At 40.5% G+C, this 14265-nt stretch overlaps 1 protein-coding gene across 6 annotated transcripts in view; it reads right to left on the reverse strand.

Moving 5' to 3' along the window:
• Positions 1 to 405: 405 nt before the first annotated feature.
• LEF1 (lymphoid enhancer binding factor 1) overlaps positions 406 to 14265 on the reverse strand; it is a 97868-nt gene continuing 84008 nt past the window's right edge. For 2 of the 6 annotated variants that reach the window (XM_054030818.1, XM_054030815.1), the window contains one exon: positions 406 to 1495. In XM_054030818.1, coding sequence (XP_053886793.1) covers positions 1416 to 1495 — 80 coding nt within the window. In that variant the 3' untranslated portion in view covers positions 406 to 1415. Of the gene's footprint in view, positions 1496 to 6812; positions 6875 to 14265 lie in introns of all 6 variants that reach the window. The other 4 variants (XM_054030819.1, XM_054030816.1, XM_054030817.1 and 1 more) reach the window with 3 other exon arrangements.

Below are 14265 nucleotides of genomic sequence, written 5' to 3' on the forward strand. Positions count from 1 at the left end.
TTTGGACAACAGTAAGAATGTGCTTCTAACTTGCAAGGCTAACACTGACCACTGCAGACCCATTCAGTAGCTCTCAGTAGGAAACGGAGAAAAAGAGTAAGGGCCCTTTGAGGAAGAGCCAGCCCTACCTCTTCCTCATTCCCAGGATGAGATTGAGGACAGGTGGTTTCAGGTGCATTAAAAAAAAAAAAAAAAAAAATCCCATCTTTTCCAAGACACTTAAATGCCGGTGGGTGAGTAAAAGAATCATGTTACCCATTAAAGTGATGTTGAGCTGAAGATCTCTAAGCTCCAAACTATGGATTCACCTTGATAGAATTCTTAGGATTGTTCGAGCTGCTATGAATTCTAGTCCCTTTAAACTAGAGATGTCTCATGCTAAATTACTCTTAACAGGCCAAGTGATGTTTTATTACAAAGCTTTTATTAAAAAAACAAATGCTCAGCACATTAAATCAAACTGGAATGACAAAAAAAAATTCAGTTGACAGTATTTTGGCAAAGGCTGTGCCTTACTATTAAAAAATGGGTACATCGATGTTCATTTCAGTAACTGGCATAAAATCCCACTAACAGGCTAACAAAAACAGATACAAATACAGAACAAGTGAAGTAAATTCAAGTGCTGGGCTTTTTTTGTGTTTGTTTTTACAAGGAGAAGGGGAAAGGGTGAGAAGAACTCACTGCAGTTGAATTTACTGGATGTATTGCTTATGTTTAGAGTGTAAATGAAACAGGAGTGATATGTCTACTGACCAGCTGACTGTGGTGTTACATTTATTTAGTTCTCTAGGACACTCTATTACATAGACTGGGAGGCCACTATTTGTTACAAATAGTTCAACAAAAAGCCACGTTTTCCATTAAGGTTTTTTTTTTCTCTGTCAGAAAAAAAAAGACAAAAAAATCAGATACTTGAAGCTTATTTAAAAGCTCACAACTAGTAAAATATACACCAATGACGTTAAACTAAAAGTTAATATAAAAGCGTTCAAGTTTCTTAAAGCTAAAAACAAAATTGATCCTTTTGCACCATTAAATAAAAATGTTTGAGCATCTTCTTCAATCAGATGAATTCCATTCTTCAATGTGCTATATGAGGGTAGCTATTAGTCTACGTTATTCAGTTGGCTGAAGCAGGCAGAGACAGCTGACCTACCTGTTGCCGACTCAATATGCAGACAGAGGAGAGAGACAGACTTAGGAGTGCAAGGTGAAGATGAAAGATGTTCTGCTGACCTGGGAATGCTGAAATGCTCCTTTTTATAATCAGGATTGGGGTCCTGTGGTAGTGAAGGGTTTTGGCAGTGATTGTCTTTATGATTCAGTGTCTTTAGCAGTGACATCATGGTGAATTCGACCTCCTAGAAAGACCCTGGTGGTGGTCTGTACAGATGAAGGACACACCTGGGGTTTTAACAAGCTTCCATTTCCAGAAGGGGTCCCGGCGTCGCTGCCTTTGCTTTGCATGTTGAGAAAGCATTTCTTTTCCCACCTACAGAGGGAGGGGGGGAAAAAAAAGTGTCAACCAAAACCAATTTGCTTTAAACAATGTCCAAGGAGCCCTCTGAACAAATACACCTTAACCTGTCTTCCTCTGGGGAAGCCTATGATGATGGTCACAGTAATCTCATGGACCAGCTGCATTAGGGGAGTGATTTGGGAATAACCTGAGTTCTAGCAGTGCTTTGGCTTATGGTGGACGCCAGTTAGAATATTCAGGGCTCTTGTTTTATATATTCACCAGATTACTTTGCATTATTAACATTTAAGGTGCCCATAGCTCTAGATTGGGCAAGTCAAAGTGTTAAGCGATGTCTACACTGTGCACCTTATAATGGTGTGGCTGTGCTGCTGCAGCTGCATCATTGTAAGGTGCACTGTGTAGCAGCTCAATCAGTGGAAGAGAGCAGTCACATGACAAACTACCGCCAACAATGGGTGGTAGCTTTGTCCATGGGAAGCATGGCTCCCGTCAACGAAGCGCTGTCCACACTTACCAAAACTTTCGTCGTTCGGGGGGGGGGGGGGGGGAGCAGTGGTGGGCATTTTCACACCCCTGAGTGATGAAAGTGCCAGTGTAGACCTAGCTTTAGAGAAATAATTCCCGTTTGTGGGGGGGGCTTTAGTTCCTTGCAACAATTGACCTAGAAGTCTGTTAGAGGATTAGACATCCTCACACCTCAATACGACAATAGTAGGAATCAATTAGAACTCCAGCTTGGTTGGTGCCTCACACCCTACTCTATTTAGGCTATGTCTACACTACATAGCTTTTTGTGACATGGCTGTGTCACCACAGCTGTGCTGCTAAAAGTCACGCAGTGTAGCGGCTGTTTGGCTCTCCTGCTGACTAAAAGCTTCCACCCCCAACAAGCTGGCAGGAGAGCACTCCTGCTGCCAATGCACTGTTCACAGTGGCACCTGCTGCGGCAAAAGTTGTGTCGTTCAATTGCCAATGTAGACAGCCTTCGAAATGAATAAATTGTCTTTAAGCAACTATGGGAAAGGTCAAAGGGGAGGCTGCTTAGCAGGGTCCTCTGGACCCGTGCCATAGTGTGAAACAGTGAGAACAAGTTGTCCTGTCTGTCAGCTAGGTCATTCAGAGACTACTGTCAAATAACTGAGCCATGTGGTCTCTGACTGCAGAGTTTGTAAGGATCTTAGGAATGGCTAATATTGTGGCATGCAAAAGGTCACCAGTGCAAGCCTTAAGTACTGCTCATTCCCCCTCCAGAGATAAACAATCCTGATTTTTATAAGTCTCTGTATTACCTCAATCTGGCTAACCCAGCTACCCCTCTGAAATAGAGACCTATGTAACTGCTGATTCAACAGTCATTCGTGCCCTCCTGACCCAGACAGCAGGATTATAAAAACCCCTCCCAACGCTTGTCTAGTGAGTCATGCCACAGTGCTAGATGGTGAATCAGGTATTTTCAGCATAAAAATCACTCTTCAATAGTGAGCTCAGTGTTATGCCATCAACATCTATGTGAACTGTAACCCTTCAGGTACTGCACAATTGCCACTTAAACCTTCTCATTAGAAGAGCTTTTAAAATGACTGGAAATTATCAGACACAGATTTCAGACTTCATAGGTAATCCAAAGATTTCTTCAGCTGTCCGTGATAAGAGGTAATATCTTATTCAACCCACCTCAGAGAGAAAAAAGCTTTGGCGCTTACACAGAACTTCTCTGCAGGGTCTGGGAAAAGGTACAGTACAAGGTGGAACACATTGTCTAGCATAAGCGGTTAACACAATTTCAAGGGACGACAGAAGGTGAAGTTGCCAGTTAACACCTCTCCAACCATTGGGGGGGGGGGGGGGGCAAAGGAGAAAAGAATGACAAACACTAAAGAAAAGGTGGTAGTGATTTAACAAATGAGACAGTATAGCACCTTGGATCAGGTAAGCCAAGAGATAAACCCTTTTCAAACAAATGGGTTTATGTGGTTAGTTTATTATAATATATGTCAAATCAGACATCAGGTTAGAGAATTATATTGCTGAGTGGCTCTATCATGTCATCAGAGCTGTAACTAAAGCTTAGGGTGCAAATATTTATCCAGTGTGCCAGACTTGAAAATGTAAAGTACATTCCTGTCAGCAGTTTAAATTGAAGTCTCATTATAGAAGGTGTTTGTACAGTGCATCTTGGCTATTGGTTAGACCAGGATTCGGTAACCTTTCAGAAGTGGTGTGCCGAGTCTTCATTTATTCACTGATTTAAGGTTTCGCGTGCCAGTACTACATTTTAATGTTTTTAGAAGGTCTCTGTCTAATAGACAAAGTAAATACGTTTTTTTTAAAAATGTTTAAGAAGCTTCATTTAAAATTAAATTAAAATACAGAGCCTCCTGGACCAGTGGCCAGGACCCAGGCAATGTGAGTGCCACTGAAAATCAGCTTGCGTGCTGAAGGTGGCACACATGCCATAGGTTGCCTATCCCTGGGTTAGACAGTGGTTGACTTATTACTTTAACTGAGCAATTATACAAGCTAAAGCTCTCTGGGGACCAAATCCAAACACACACTGAAATCAAGACATTTCTTTACTTTAGTGGTTGCAGGATCAGGTCCTAAATCCCAACCAGTAAGTTGAATTATCAAAAGAGTCTACTAAGAACCATTATTTTGGTGGAAGAGAAAAGGTGAGGGAGGACAAACACTGAGTAAACAAGGCTGCTTCAGAAAAGCAGAACTGCACTAGAATGAAAATGCAAATCCTGCTGCAAAATCCATTCAGATGTTTAATTTGAGGGAGAGCTGACACATTCTGTATCACCCTCCTCCCTACTTAGCTGAATAAGGGAAATTTTCACTTGGTGCTGTGCTTGGTAGTCACAAAAACAGCAAGTAAAGCTGTTGTGCCCTTAACTAGCAAAGTCAAATGCTCATTGCAAAGAAACAGCTGTTTCAACAGACATGGTCTGTATTGACTAACTCAGTTCCTATTTCCTTCGAAAACCATCCCAAGCCCCAACTAAAAAAAGCCTCTTCAGTTTCCTGCATTTTTTTTTAAAGTAGCACATTGCTCCATATCATATAGGGATCAAAGAGTTATGAAGGGCTCTACCTTTCCAAGGAGCACGAAAGAGGCCAAGCAAACAGCAGAGGAACACTGGTGAGAGCACCCTGCAGATTTATATTTACTTTGTGCCTTTTCATCCCAGATTTTCAAAGGTTTGGTCCAGGTTGCTCTTCCTGGGAAGGTTTTCCTCTCAGTCTTACATGAAAACATTCAGTTTCCTGTTGAGGAATGGCCTTGAGGCGCCAGGCCAGTAGTTCACAGCAGTCAGATACAAGTGCTGTGATTCAGAACTACTCCCCATTAGCAGTCACCAATGTCTACTTCACTGAAGGAAATGAAATGCTCTTCTGTTGAGATGATTCCCTACCTCCTCCCCCTTCCCTTCCCAGCAAGCTGTCTTTGAAGTCAGGAGGTTAAAATAACGACCACGGCCTTGCTCTGGCCTTCAGTTTTTAAACGGGGACCTTTACTACTTTCTGAGTCAAAGTTCAACTGTAGCAATTTCTGGCTCACATTTTCATAACCTCTCCCTTCCTCTCCTCATTCCTTTTTCCACCAGTAAAAAGAGGCTACTTGGATTCCAATTGTACAAAGGGGTGTTAAAAAGGAGACCTAAAGTTATTGTTTCCAGGGTAATACTATAGAAAATTACACACTAGTTAGCCTGAAAATGAGGGCTAGGATACAGTTCCCCCCAGCTGCCTATATGTTAAGGCTACAAACTGAAAGTAACTTCTACTGCTGATAGACCAAACACTACCTTTAAAAAAAACCAAACTACTACTATGGTGTTGCCTTAAAGACATAAAACAGGTCAAATCAGGATTCTTTTCAAGAAACCACAGGCATGTGCTAAGGAGACTGAAGACTTCCCACATCTGAGACTTCACTGGGGGCTGCAGCTGAAGTCTGGCCAAGCCAGGCATGCCCCAGCAAAGCCCAATCCACAAGTGAAGTCGGCGCAATCAAAGACTGCAATTACAGTTCCCTGGCTGTGGTTAGGCTTCAAAGAAAGTGCCGCAAGTCACATTTTACATATGTGAAGTCTTCAGCCTGAGCCGCAGCCTGCCATTTGCACTGTACATCAGACTGCAGAAGATACACACACCCCTCTCTGTCCTTGGAATAAGTAACTGAAATGGAAATAAAAATCAAATATAAAAAGCTCTTAGATTTTGATAAAGCTGAACTTCAGCAACTAGCAACTCCAGACTTGTGACTCACAACTGGAAGTTAATTGGGTGAAAAAAACAAAAATGATTTTTGCTTTCCAAAAAAGTGTGACTAAAGTTTCACCCTTTTCTTCCCTACTCCTTGCAATGAAATGGAATGAATACTAGTCCCTGGAGGCCTTATCACCCTCATTTTACAGAACGTTACAAAATAAAGTTACTCATCTTCATGATTAAACAAAGTTTAGAGAGGCTGATGTGCTGGAGGATGATGGGGATTATACAGAATCATCCAGTTCAGATCAGTTATTGGAAGCAGGGTGTGTAAGTAGCCTTACAAAGACGGTGGATAAAGGGATACTAGCGCCCCGGAAAAAGCTATTTGAGAACAAGTGTGCTTTAAAATGGGCTGCATTTGCCTGGTTTTTCCACAGCACTTTGGGGTGGGGCAGTGGAAAGAAGGGAAGGGAGGGCGGGATTTCAATTGCAAAACCTGCTTTTTATTAGTGTGTTTTGAATGTCATGTCAAACTATGTCCTGAGCAAAACTAATTAGAAATCCAAAAATGTTATTTTCTTTTGGAGTTTGCAGAACTACTGCTAAAGGCCCAACTTCCTGCTACTGTTTCTCAATATTAAAGACACAAGTAAATAGGAAAAAAAAAAAAATCAAGCTACTAGTACATTCTTAGACTGAAGCATTTAAAAGACACACACACCCCACCTTGTCTATCCAGGAAATTCTTAGTTTCTTCATCCATGCTAGCACCAGTTCAGCTCCAGTGCTGGCAATTACAGTGGGATTACTAGTGTTATGCAGATGCAGCAGCATCTGCTGGTGTTTTATATGATATGAGTCAAACCTACTCCAAAGCAGGGGGGTTAATGACAGGGCTGAAAGTGCCAGTGGCTACCTAAAGCCCTGGCTATGCTAGGGTTCCCACTGGTGGAGTAGCCCCAGCAGCAGATTTTGTTAAAGGCATTGTAGAGAGCCCAAAGATGACCCTCAAACTAATCACTGTTACTGTGATTGAAGGGATTATACTGCAAACTCTTCCATTTCAGACAAGAAACTGTAGTTTATAATAAAAACTTCAGGTTACCTCTAGGCAGCCAAGAATCCAGCAGCGTCTTTGAGAGAAGAATGATCAGTATATTAAGTGACCTGCAAGGGAGGAAAAATGGGTTTGTGCCCTTTTTGCTTCTTTATGATGTATAATGAACATTTGACGGAATAAACCTTTCAAGGGGGGGGAGGGGGAATTGCTTAATTTTTTACATTAGAAATTCAGTTCTTGTCTACACTATTCCTGCTGAAAGATTTGGTCTGATAGAAGAAAGTATAACATCACAACAAGGAAGTAAAACCCGCACAATTGAGAGGAGAAGGGAATTTAGTCAAGGTTTCAAATTTTGTTAACTCAACACTAACTCAAGCACCTGACAGTGGCAAGTGCAAAGATTCCCTTCGATTCTCTTATGAAAGCAAGAAAGTTGCTTGCAATAACTTGATATTCTTAATACTTAAAAGGTAAATCAAGTAAAAATTTCTTCAGATAAAAAAGAAGCAAAAAAATGGCAAAAACTTTTTCCCCCCCTTGTAAATCACATTTAAGCGAGAGCAAGTACAATTTTTGGTTAGACTTAACTCTGATTTGAAGAACCAACGTCAAAATTCAGCCTATGCTCATGAATGAGTTCAGACAGAAATAATTTTATATTGGAGCAAAAATCTCTCAGTTGTTACAGCCATCTGTTTTTACATAGCTCCATTAACTCCCTCTTTCCCAAGTCCAAAGTTTCCATGCAAAGTAGCAAAGCATAGAACTCACTCTGGACTCCAAAGGCTCAATCATCATTTCCTAACAACCACCAACTGCTAAACAAACAAACAACAAAAACCTTATCTCTGTTGTGCTCTCAAGCTGGAGTACTTAAGGCAAATAGCAATACACATTAGTCTCCAATTCTAACAACTCACGAGGGGATAAATTTGCAAGAAAAAACAAATCACAACAGTTAACAAAAAAGCTTTCCTCAACTTTCAAGTGAATGCAAATTTTTCCACAATGGAACCTTGAGCTATTTTTGCACTAAAATTCTACCTTCTGACCTTTGAATATACTGAGGGAGGCTGTGCTTTCCAAAAGTCACATGCTGGGAATCAGAGTGTCCAGAGTTCTAATTCCACCTAAATGAGAGCAGATTTCATAAGTTGAACTGCTGTAGCTCTTCATAAAATATTTTGTGTGCATAGCACATTATCCCTATTTTTACAATGAGGAAGCAGACGCAGAAAAAGTAAATGGACCCACTCACATAACAGCACAGATGAATCTGCATCAGCAGGTCCGTGCAAGGGAAGAGGAAGTCCTGTCCTTTCCCATCCAGGCCAGGACTAGCAGCTAGGAGCCCCTGGCTGGGGTGCTCCCAGCAGCAGCACAGGGGAGATCAGACCCACCTCCAGAAACCTCCCCCAGCTTCAGGAAGTTGCATGGCTTCTGAGAGCTCAACTCTGAAGGCAGCGCAGACGTGAGGGTGGCAATCCCGTGACTCCTCCCCCCCCCCACAGCTTTGTGACATCCCTGGTTCCTCCCTCCCCTGACCCTTTTTTGGGTCGGGACTCCCACAGTTACAACATTGTGAGCTTTCAGATGTAAACATCTGAAAATGTGAAACTGAGCAATTTTAAAGCCCTCTGGCCATGAAATTAACCAAAATGGACTGAATTTGGTAAGGCCCTACCTATACGTGTCGCTGTGGAAGTCTTAACCCTGTACACCTTCAGATTTTTGCTCATGGTCAAAGACTTTAAACTGGGGAGAGGATCAAAGATTAAATAGATTTGTCTGGGGGGCAGCGAGAGCTAGTTGTTTAAGTACCAGATCAGGCTCAGGAGACCGGTTCAGTTAATAATTGGCAGAGGTCACGCTGCTAAGTCAAAACCTCTGAGCCTCAGGTTGCTTATGTGTAAGATGGTTGTTTTCATGTTTTACTTACTACAAAATGTTAGAGTGTGTTTCCCAAGTGCAAAGTACTATAAAATGCCAGCCAGTGGTAGAGGGGAAATAGAACTCAGGACTAGAGCTGGTCGGAGAATCAATGGAACCATATTCTGTTGGAATATGCAGTTCCATTGAAACAAACGCTTCATGATTTGCTTGATTTTGCCAAAAATTCATTTCAGGAGGGGAAAAAGAAAAAAATTCTGAATGTCAAAACAGGATGTTTTGAACATTTTTAGGACAAAATATTTTGATACGACCTTTTTAGTTTTGTAAAGGAGAATGCTGAAATTTTCAAGTTTCATTCTGATTTGAACTGAAATCTTAAAATAGTCTGTAAAACAGAATTTCCATCCTCAACACGAGGCTCTACTCAGAACTTCAGTTGCCTGTCGGTGCTAAATTCACTAAACCATGCAATTCTGAGCAGGGGTGGAGGTGGACTACCAGCAGCCTCCCCCTCCAACTCTCTTCTTCCCAAAGGTCAAAATTAGAGCAAAAAGTTTCACATTCCCTCCCTCACTCCAACACCACCTTCAAAGGTATTTTTAAAAAAACATTTTCTATGGAGGGGATTTCAAGATCTTGTAAAACAAGTCCTGCCTCACAGAAGTTTCCTTTGAAACAGGGTTTTGTTTTATTGACTATTTAGAATCAACATTTTTAATTAACACTGATTTACTTACTTTTTGGACTTCATAAATTTGGAGCATGAACAGGGACAAGTCAATTTCACTTGTGTATAACTCATCTGATTTCACTTTCTAGCTCTTGTAGTAGAGTATGTGGGTTGCAAATATTGCAGGTTGGGATTTCAATACCAATCATCTTAATAGTTTAAATCCATGGAATCACTTTGATCTAACATTTGTAAAAAAGTTTAGAAAATTTATATGTTCACCTTAGATTCACCTGCCAATGTTCCTTTAAAAAAATCAAACAAATAAAACCACACACTATGCCCTAGGTAACAGATGGAGACATGGCACAAAAACTTAACAGGTTTATTCTGGAATCTACTACAAATGCCAAAAGGTAAGTAGAAGAATGTTCTATTCCTCATCTCTCCCAATTGGTGTCACCGTATTCTCTACATGTAACCTGAAAAGGACAATTTAAAAAAAAAGTTTGTCTTTTTTGTTTCTTCGTAATGTATGAACACTTGAAGGGAGGAGACTTTTTCCTTCTTGTTTGTCTTTCACATTAGAAATGTCACTATCAAAACTGATCTCCGCTTGGTTTTCTGGCAGACCTGCTGTATACATTAAGTCCATGTGTGCTTTTACACATTTTTTGAAGCTTCAACAAAAGATACCTACAGGTATTTCCAAAATGTTAGTCCCTGATATTAACACCTGTTTCAACAAAAACACTCATTCTCTCAAAACATGATGTCATCATTACCCTAGTTCTCCAGCCATCAGAGAGCTTCCAGGGTAGACAAGACCTAATTTCTCATGTGGTAACAGATTTTTTTAAAAAATGCAAATAAGCTTTATACATCATAAAGCACCAGAGGAGACCATGCGCTTTGCTGGTCACTTAAGACTTAGATTCACTGCAGTAGTCATATTGCTATTTTTACGGGAAAGTGGCGGGGTAATTATTTTCACTGTTATAGCTTAGGGGATTGATAAGATATACTAGAGTGAACACTCTCTTGCTTCTCTGACAGATAGCATACAGGGGTCACAATGTTTACACCTCAAAAACACTTTTGCTGACAGCCACCTTCCCTACGTCCAAACACACTTTACTAGAATAACTATGTCAGCCAAAGGAAATTTATAAGCGTTAAAGTAAATAAAACTGGAATTATGCCCCCTCCCAACTCCTGACACATTAACAAATCCGGGGTCACATTTTTGATGTTCTCTACACTCTGCTTACTGAACTCTCCAATCTGTCACTGGATTGCTTTTATTTTTTACTAATCTACCAGCAATTTAAAGAGCTTTACCAGACAAGCAATAAGATGTGTACTTCATCTTCATGTTTCTACATGACATCGGCCAGGAAACTACCTGGTAAACTGCAGTCATCTGACCAAGTTCTTTTTCACGTATTATATTATTTATGGCAGTAGGTTTCGTCTAGTTTACATTGTTCTGGTCACCGTCTCACTCATTTCCACTACTGCTTAGAAATAAATTTTAGTTTTGGATTCATTAGTTACCAGCTATTCAAAATCTCATCCTTTTTTAATAGAATTTGGCTCCAATATTCCTGTAAGGGAATAGATACTTAAATGTAAAATAAATTAGCCTTCCACTTAAGCCTCGCAAAAAAAAATAATAATCAAAGTAAGCCTCTAATGTGTTTTGATTGTAAATAAAAATTATTCAGGTTTTCTTCTCATATTTGAGAGTGCTGCTGAACTAAATTAAATGCTAGTCCTGCCAAATTGTTAAACTGCAAATAAGGATATATTTAATTCTCCCAGCTTTAATTTCTAATTACTTTATCACTCCTTAACTAGCTGAGAACTTGACATATGGCAGGGTGCAAATCATTAAGTGATATGCCAATCGCAGTTCTTGTATATGTCAAGTTAAATATTTCCACATTTCAGTGTAACAATCTAGAGTGGGATTTTTTGTAAGTGTTTTTTAGTTGCACCTTTCCAGCAATTTAGAAGTAGTTCTTCAGTTCATAATGAGAAAAAGCAGCTTGTTTGATTCTGTCAAAAGAATCTGAAATCTCCACTTCCTGTACAGAAGTTGCTGCCATTTATGGGTTTGCTAAGGATGCTTGCATTCTGAGTATACAAGCTGCCTTCTCTCCCCCACCCTCCTAGAGTGACCTTTTCATTATCAATTCATTGATCTGAAGCCACCCTCCCCACCAAAAATGCTACTTTTACCATTGGCAAGTCATCTGGCACCTTCAGATTGATTCTAGAAAAAGTGTTTTTCCCACAAATAAGCAATATTTTTGATGCTGTGTTAAGCAATATCTGCTTAAAACCACCACCACCAACAAAATATGTTTGGAGACAATTCTGTAATGCTTTGAAATTCACCATATTCATTTGAGGATCACAGAGTAGTTTCCAAACACTAGATTGCCAGGCACTGAACTCAGCATTGAAGCATGTCATTTTCAAACAACTTTATTAAGCTTAGTCAGAATCCAATCTCCAAGTCTCATGCAGCAGACAGGTCAGCATGAAGCAGGGTTTCAAATGAAAACTAACTTTAAATAACCAACAGTGGAGCAGTAAAAAGTTTACAGGTGTTCACATGTGGAGAGGTGAGCAACTCGTAAAGCGATTAGTTCTCATGAAATGATGGATGAGCAAAAAGTTTGAGGCCCTGGCTTAACTCTGATACACTCAAACATGTGTGGGCACACCTTTCCATATACCTTAACTCAGTGGCTCTCAACCTTTCCAAACTATTGTACCCCTTTCAGGAGTCTAATTTGTCTTGTGAACCTCCCTCCCCCTCCCCTGCAAGCTTCAGCAAAACTCCTTGCTTACAAATCAGACATAAAAATACAAAAAGGTGCCACAGCACACTATTACTGAAAAATTGCTGACTTTCTCATTTTTACCGTATAATTATAAATCAATTGGAATATAAATATTGTACTTACATTTCAGTGTATCGTATATAGAGCAGTATAAACAAGTCATTGTATGAAATCTCAGTTTGTACTGACTTTGCTGGTGCTTTTTAATGTAGCCTGTTGTAAAACTAGGCAAATATCTAGATGAGTTGATGTACCCCCAGAAGACCTCTGCGTACCCCTGATTGAGAACCACTGCCTTAACCCATCTCTTAGAATGTGTCTTCTTCTAACGCCTCCCCCATCTCATCCTTCTTTCAACTACACTCCCCTTAGTACAGAAGTCTCAGGCTGATCTCCACTGCTTAGACCTATGGATTCTCTTTGCTCCCTCCCCCCACTAATTTCTGTTTATCCTCAGAGCCTGACCGCTTGCCCTCTGACCTCCAATGGATTCCTTACATTTGTAGAGATGGTGTGTGGTGTGCCAATTTAGCACTTTTTGCTTCTCTGAGATCTTCAGATCTCAGACCCTTTAATGAATCTCATTTTAAGGGCACTCCCTAATGCATTATCATCGCTCATCCCCAGGGAAGTCCAGGAGACTTATTTCAGAAAGGTCTGGCCAGTACAGACTGCAACAGCCCTATTGTGGACATTGTAGTATATTAAGGAAACTGATGCCTATTGTAGGAAAAATATATATACCCTGGACTGGGTGTGGAAAGGCAGGACCGGCTCCAGGGTTTTTGCCGCCCCAAGCAATGCAGGGGTGGGGGGGGGGAAAAGGAGCCGCAATTGCGATCAGCAGCACTCTGGCGGCAGCTCCACCGTGCCGAAGAAAGTGGTGGTAATTCGGTAGCAGGTGCTTCCCTCCAAAAGAGACCCACCTCTGAATTGCCGCAGAACAGCCCGACGTGACGCCCCTTCCCCTTGGACGCCCCAAGCACCTGCTTGCTGGGGTGGTGCCTGGAGCCGGCCCTGTGGAAAGGATACCTATCCTAGCCTTCAAAGTAAACATCCGTTATTTTACGTTTGGGGGACTTATGTTTTCTGAATCAGTCTGCCCATTCGTATCTCTCACTGGAACACATTTGCACTGCCCTTATAATCGCACACAATCACTGTATCAACAAGTGTCATTCAAAAAAAGCTACCTGCACAGAGCAAACAAGACAGCCTAGCTCCAGTGGAGAAAAAGATATCTACCATTCTCAAATTCCATGTTACAAACTGCGTGAGGATAGAGAGACAGGTATTATAACAACACTTCCCACGCCAGTTAGGGAAAAAACACAAACATTTGCAACACATTCATCCACTTCTATTTCAGCTAGTAAGAACATTCTCTTTGTTATCAGAGTTCATAAAAATATTCCCAACACAAATAATTCACTTGAGGCAGAGCATCTGTTCTGAGAATCAAAGCAATCCCAGAAAAACTGAAAAATTTCCCAGTGTTCAAGAGCTTTTAACTGAGTGGAATATATTGAAGTTTGATAAGTCCTACACGTTAACAGATTTTAACCACTTAAGTATTTTGCCCATCTACAAGAATTCAGAAAGGGTATAAATTTGGACCTGTGATGATAGTAAGTCAAAAGATCAGTTTTATCATAACTCTAAAGCCCAAGATTAAACCATGTACATGACATTTTTATTAAATCTGGCAAGGAGATAAAGGTTGAGCCAAGTAGGATATTATTCACATGCTGAGAAGTGTCATGGTTTGTATTTCCCAATTTTAATACCTGGGCCACCACTGTTCTCTTACTGGGCAAATGATTCCATGAAAATAGCAAGAACCATCCTACCTGGTATACCTGCATAATAAAAGTAGACTAGTTCCACATGATCTAGATGCATATAATCTGCAAAAAAGGGACCCTTCCTAAGTATTTTCAATTTCAATACAATTGACAAAATTTACTAAAGGCTCCTTTTTCTGTTTAATCATTAGGGTACATATATATGATTTTTGCTGTTTAGGCATCAATCTGTTCCCACTTCTTGTTCCTCCACTTGCAGTCATGAGCTTTTT

This window comes from Malaclemys terrapin, chromosome 5 (genome assembly GCF_027887155.1).
Source record: "Malaclemys terrapin pileata isolate rMalTer1 chromosome 5, rMalTer1.hap1, whole genome shotgun sequence".
NCBI classification, from domain to species: Eukaryota; Metazoa; Chordata; order Testudines; family Emydidae; genus Malaclemys; species Malaclemys terrapin.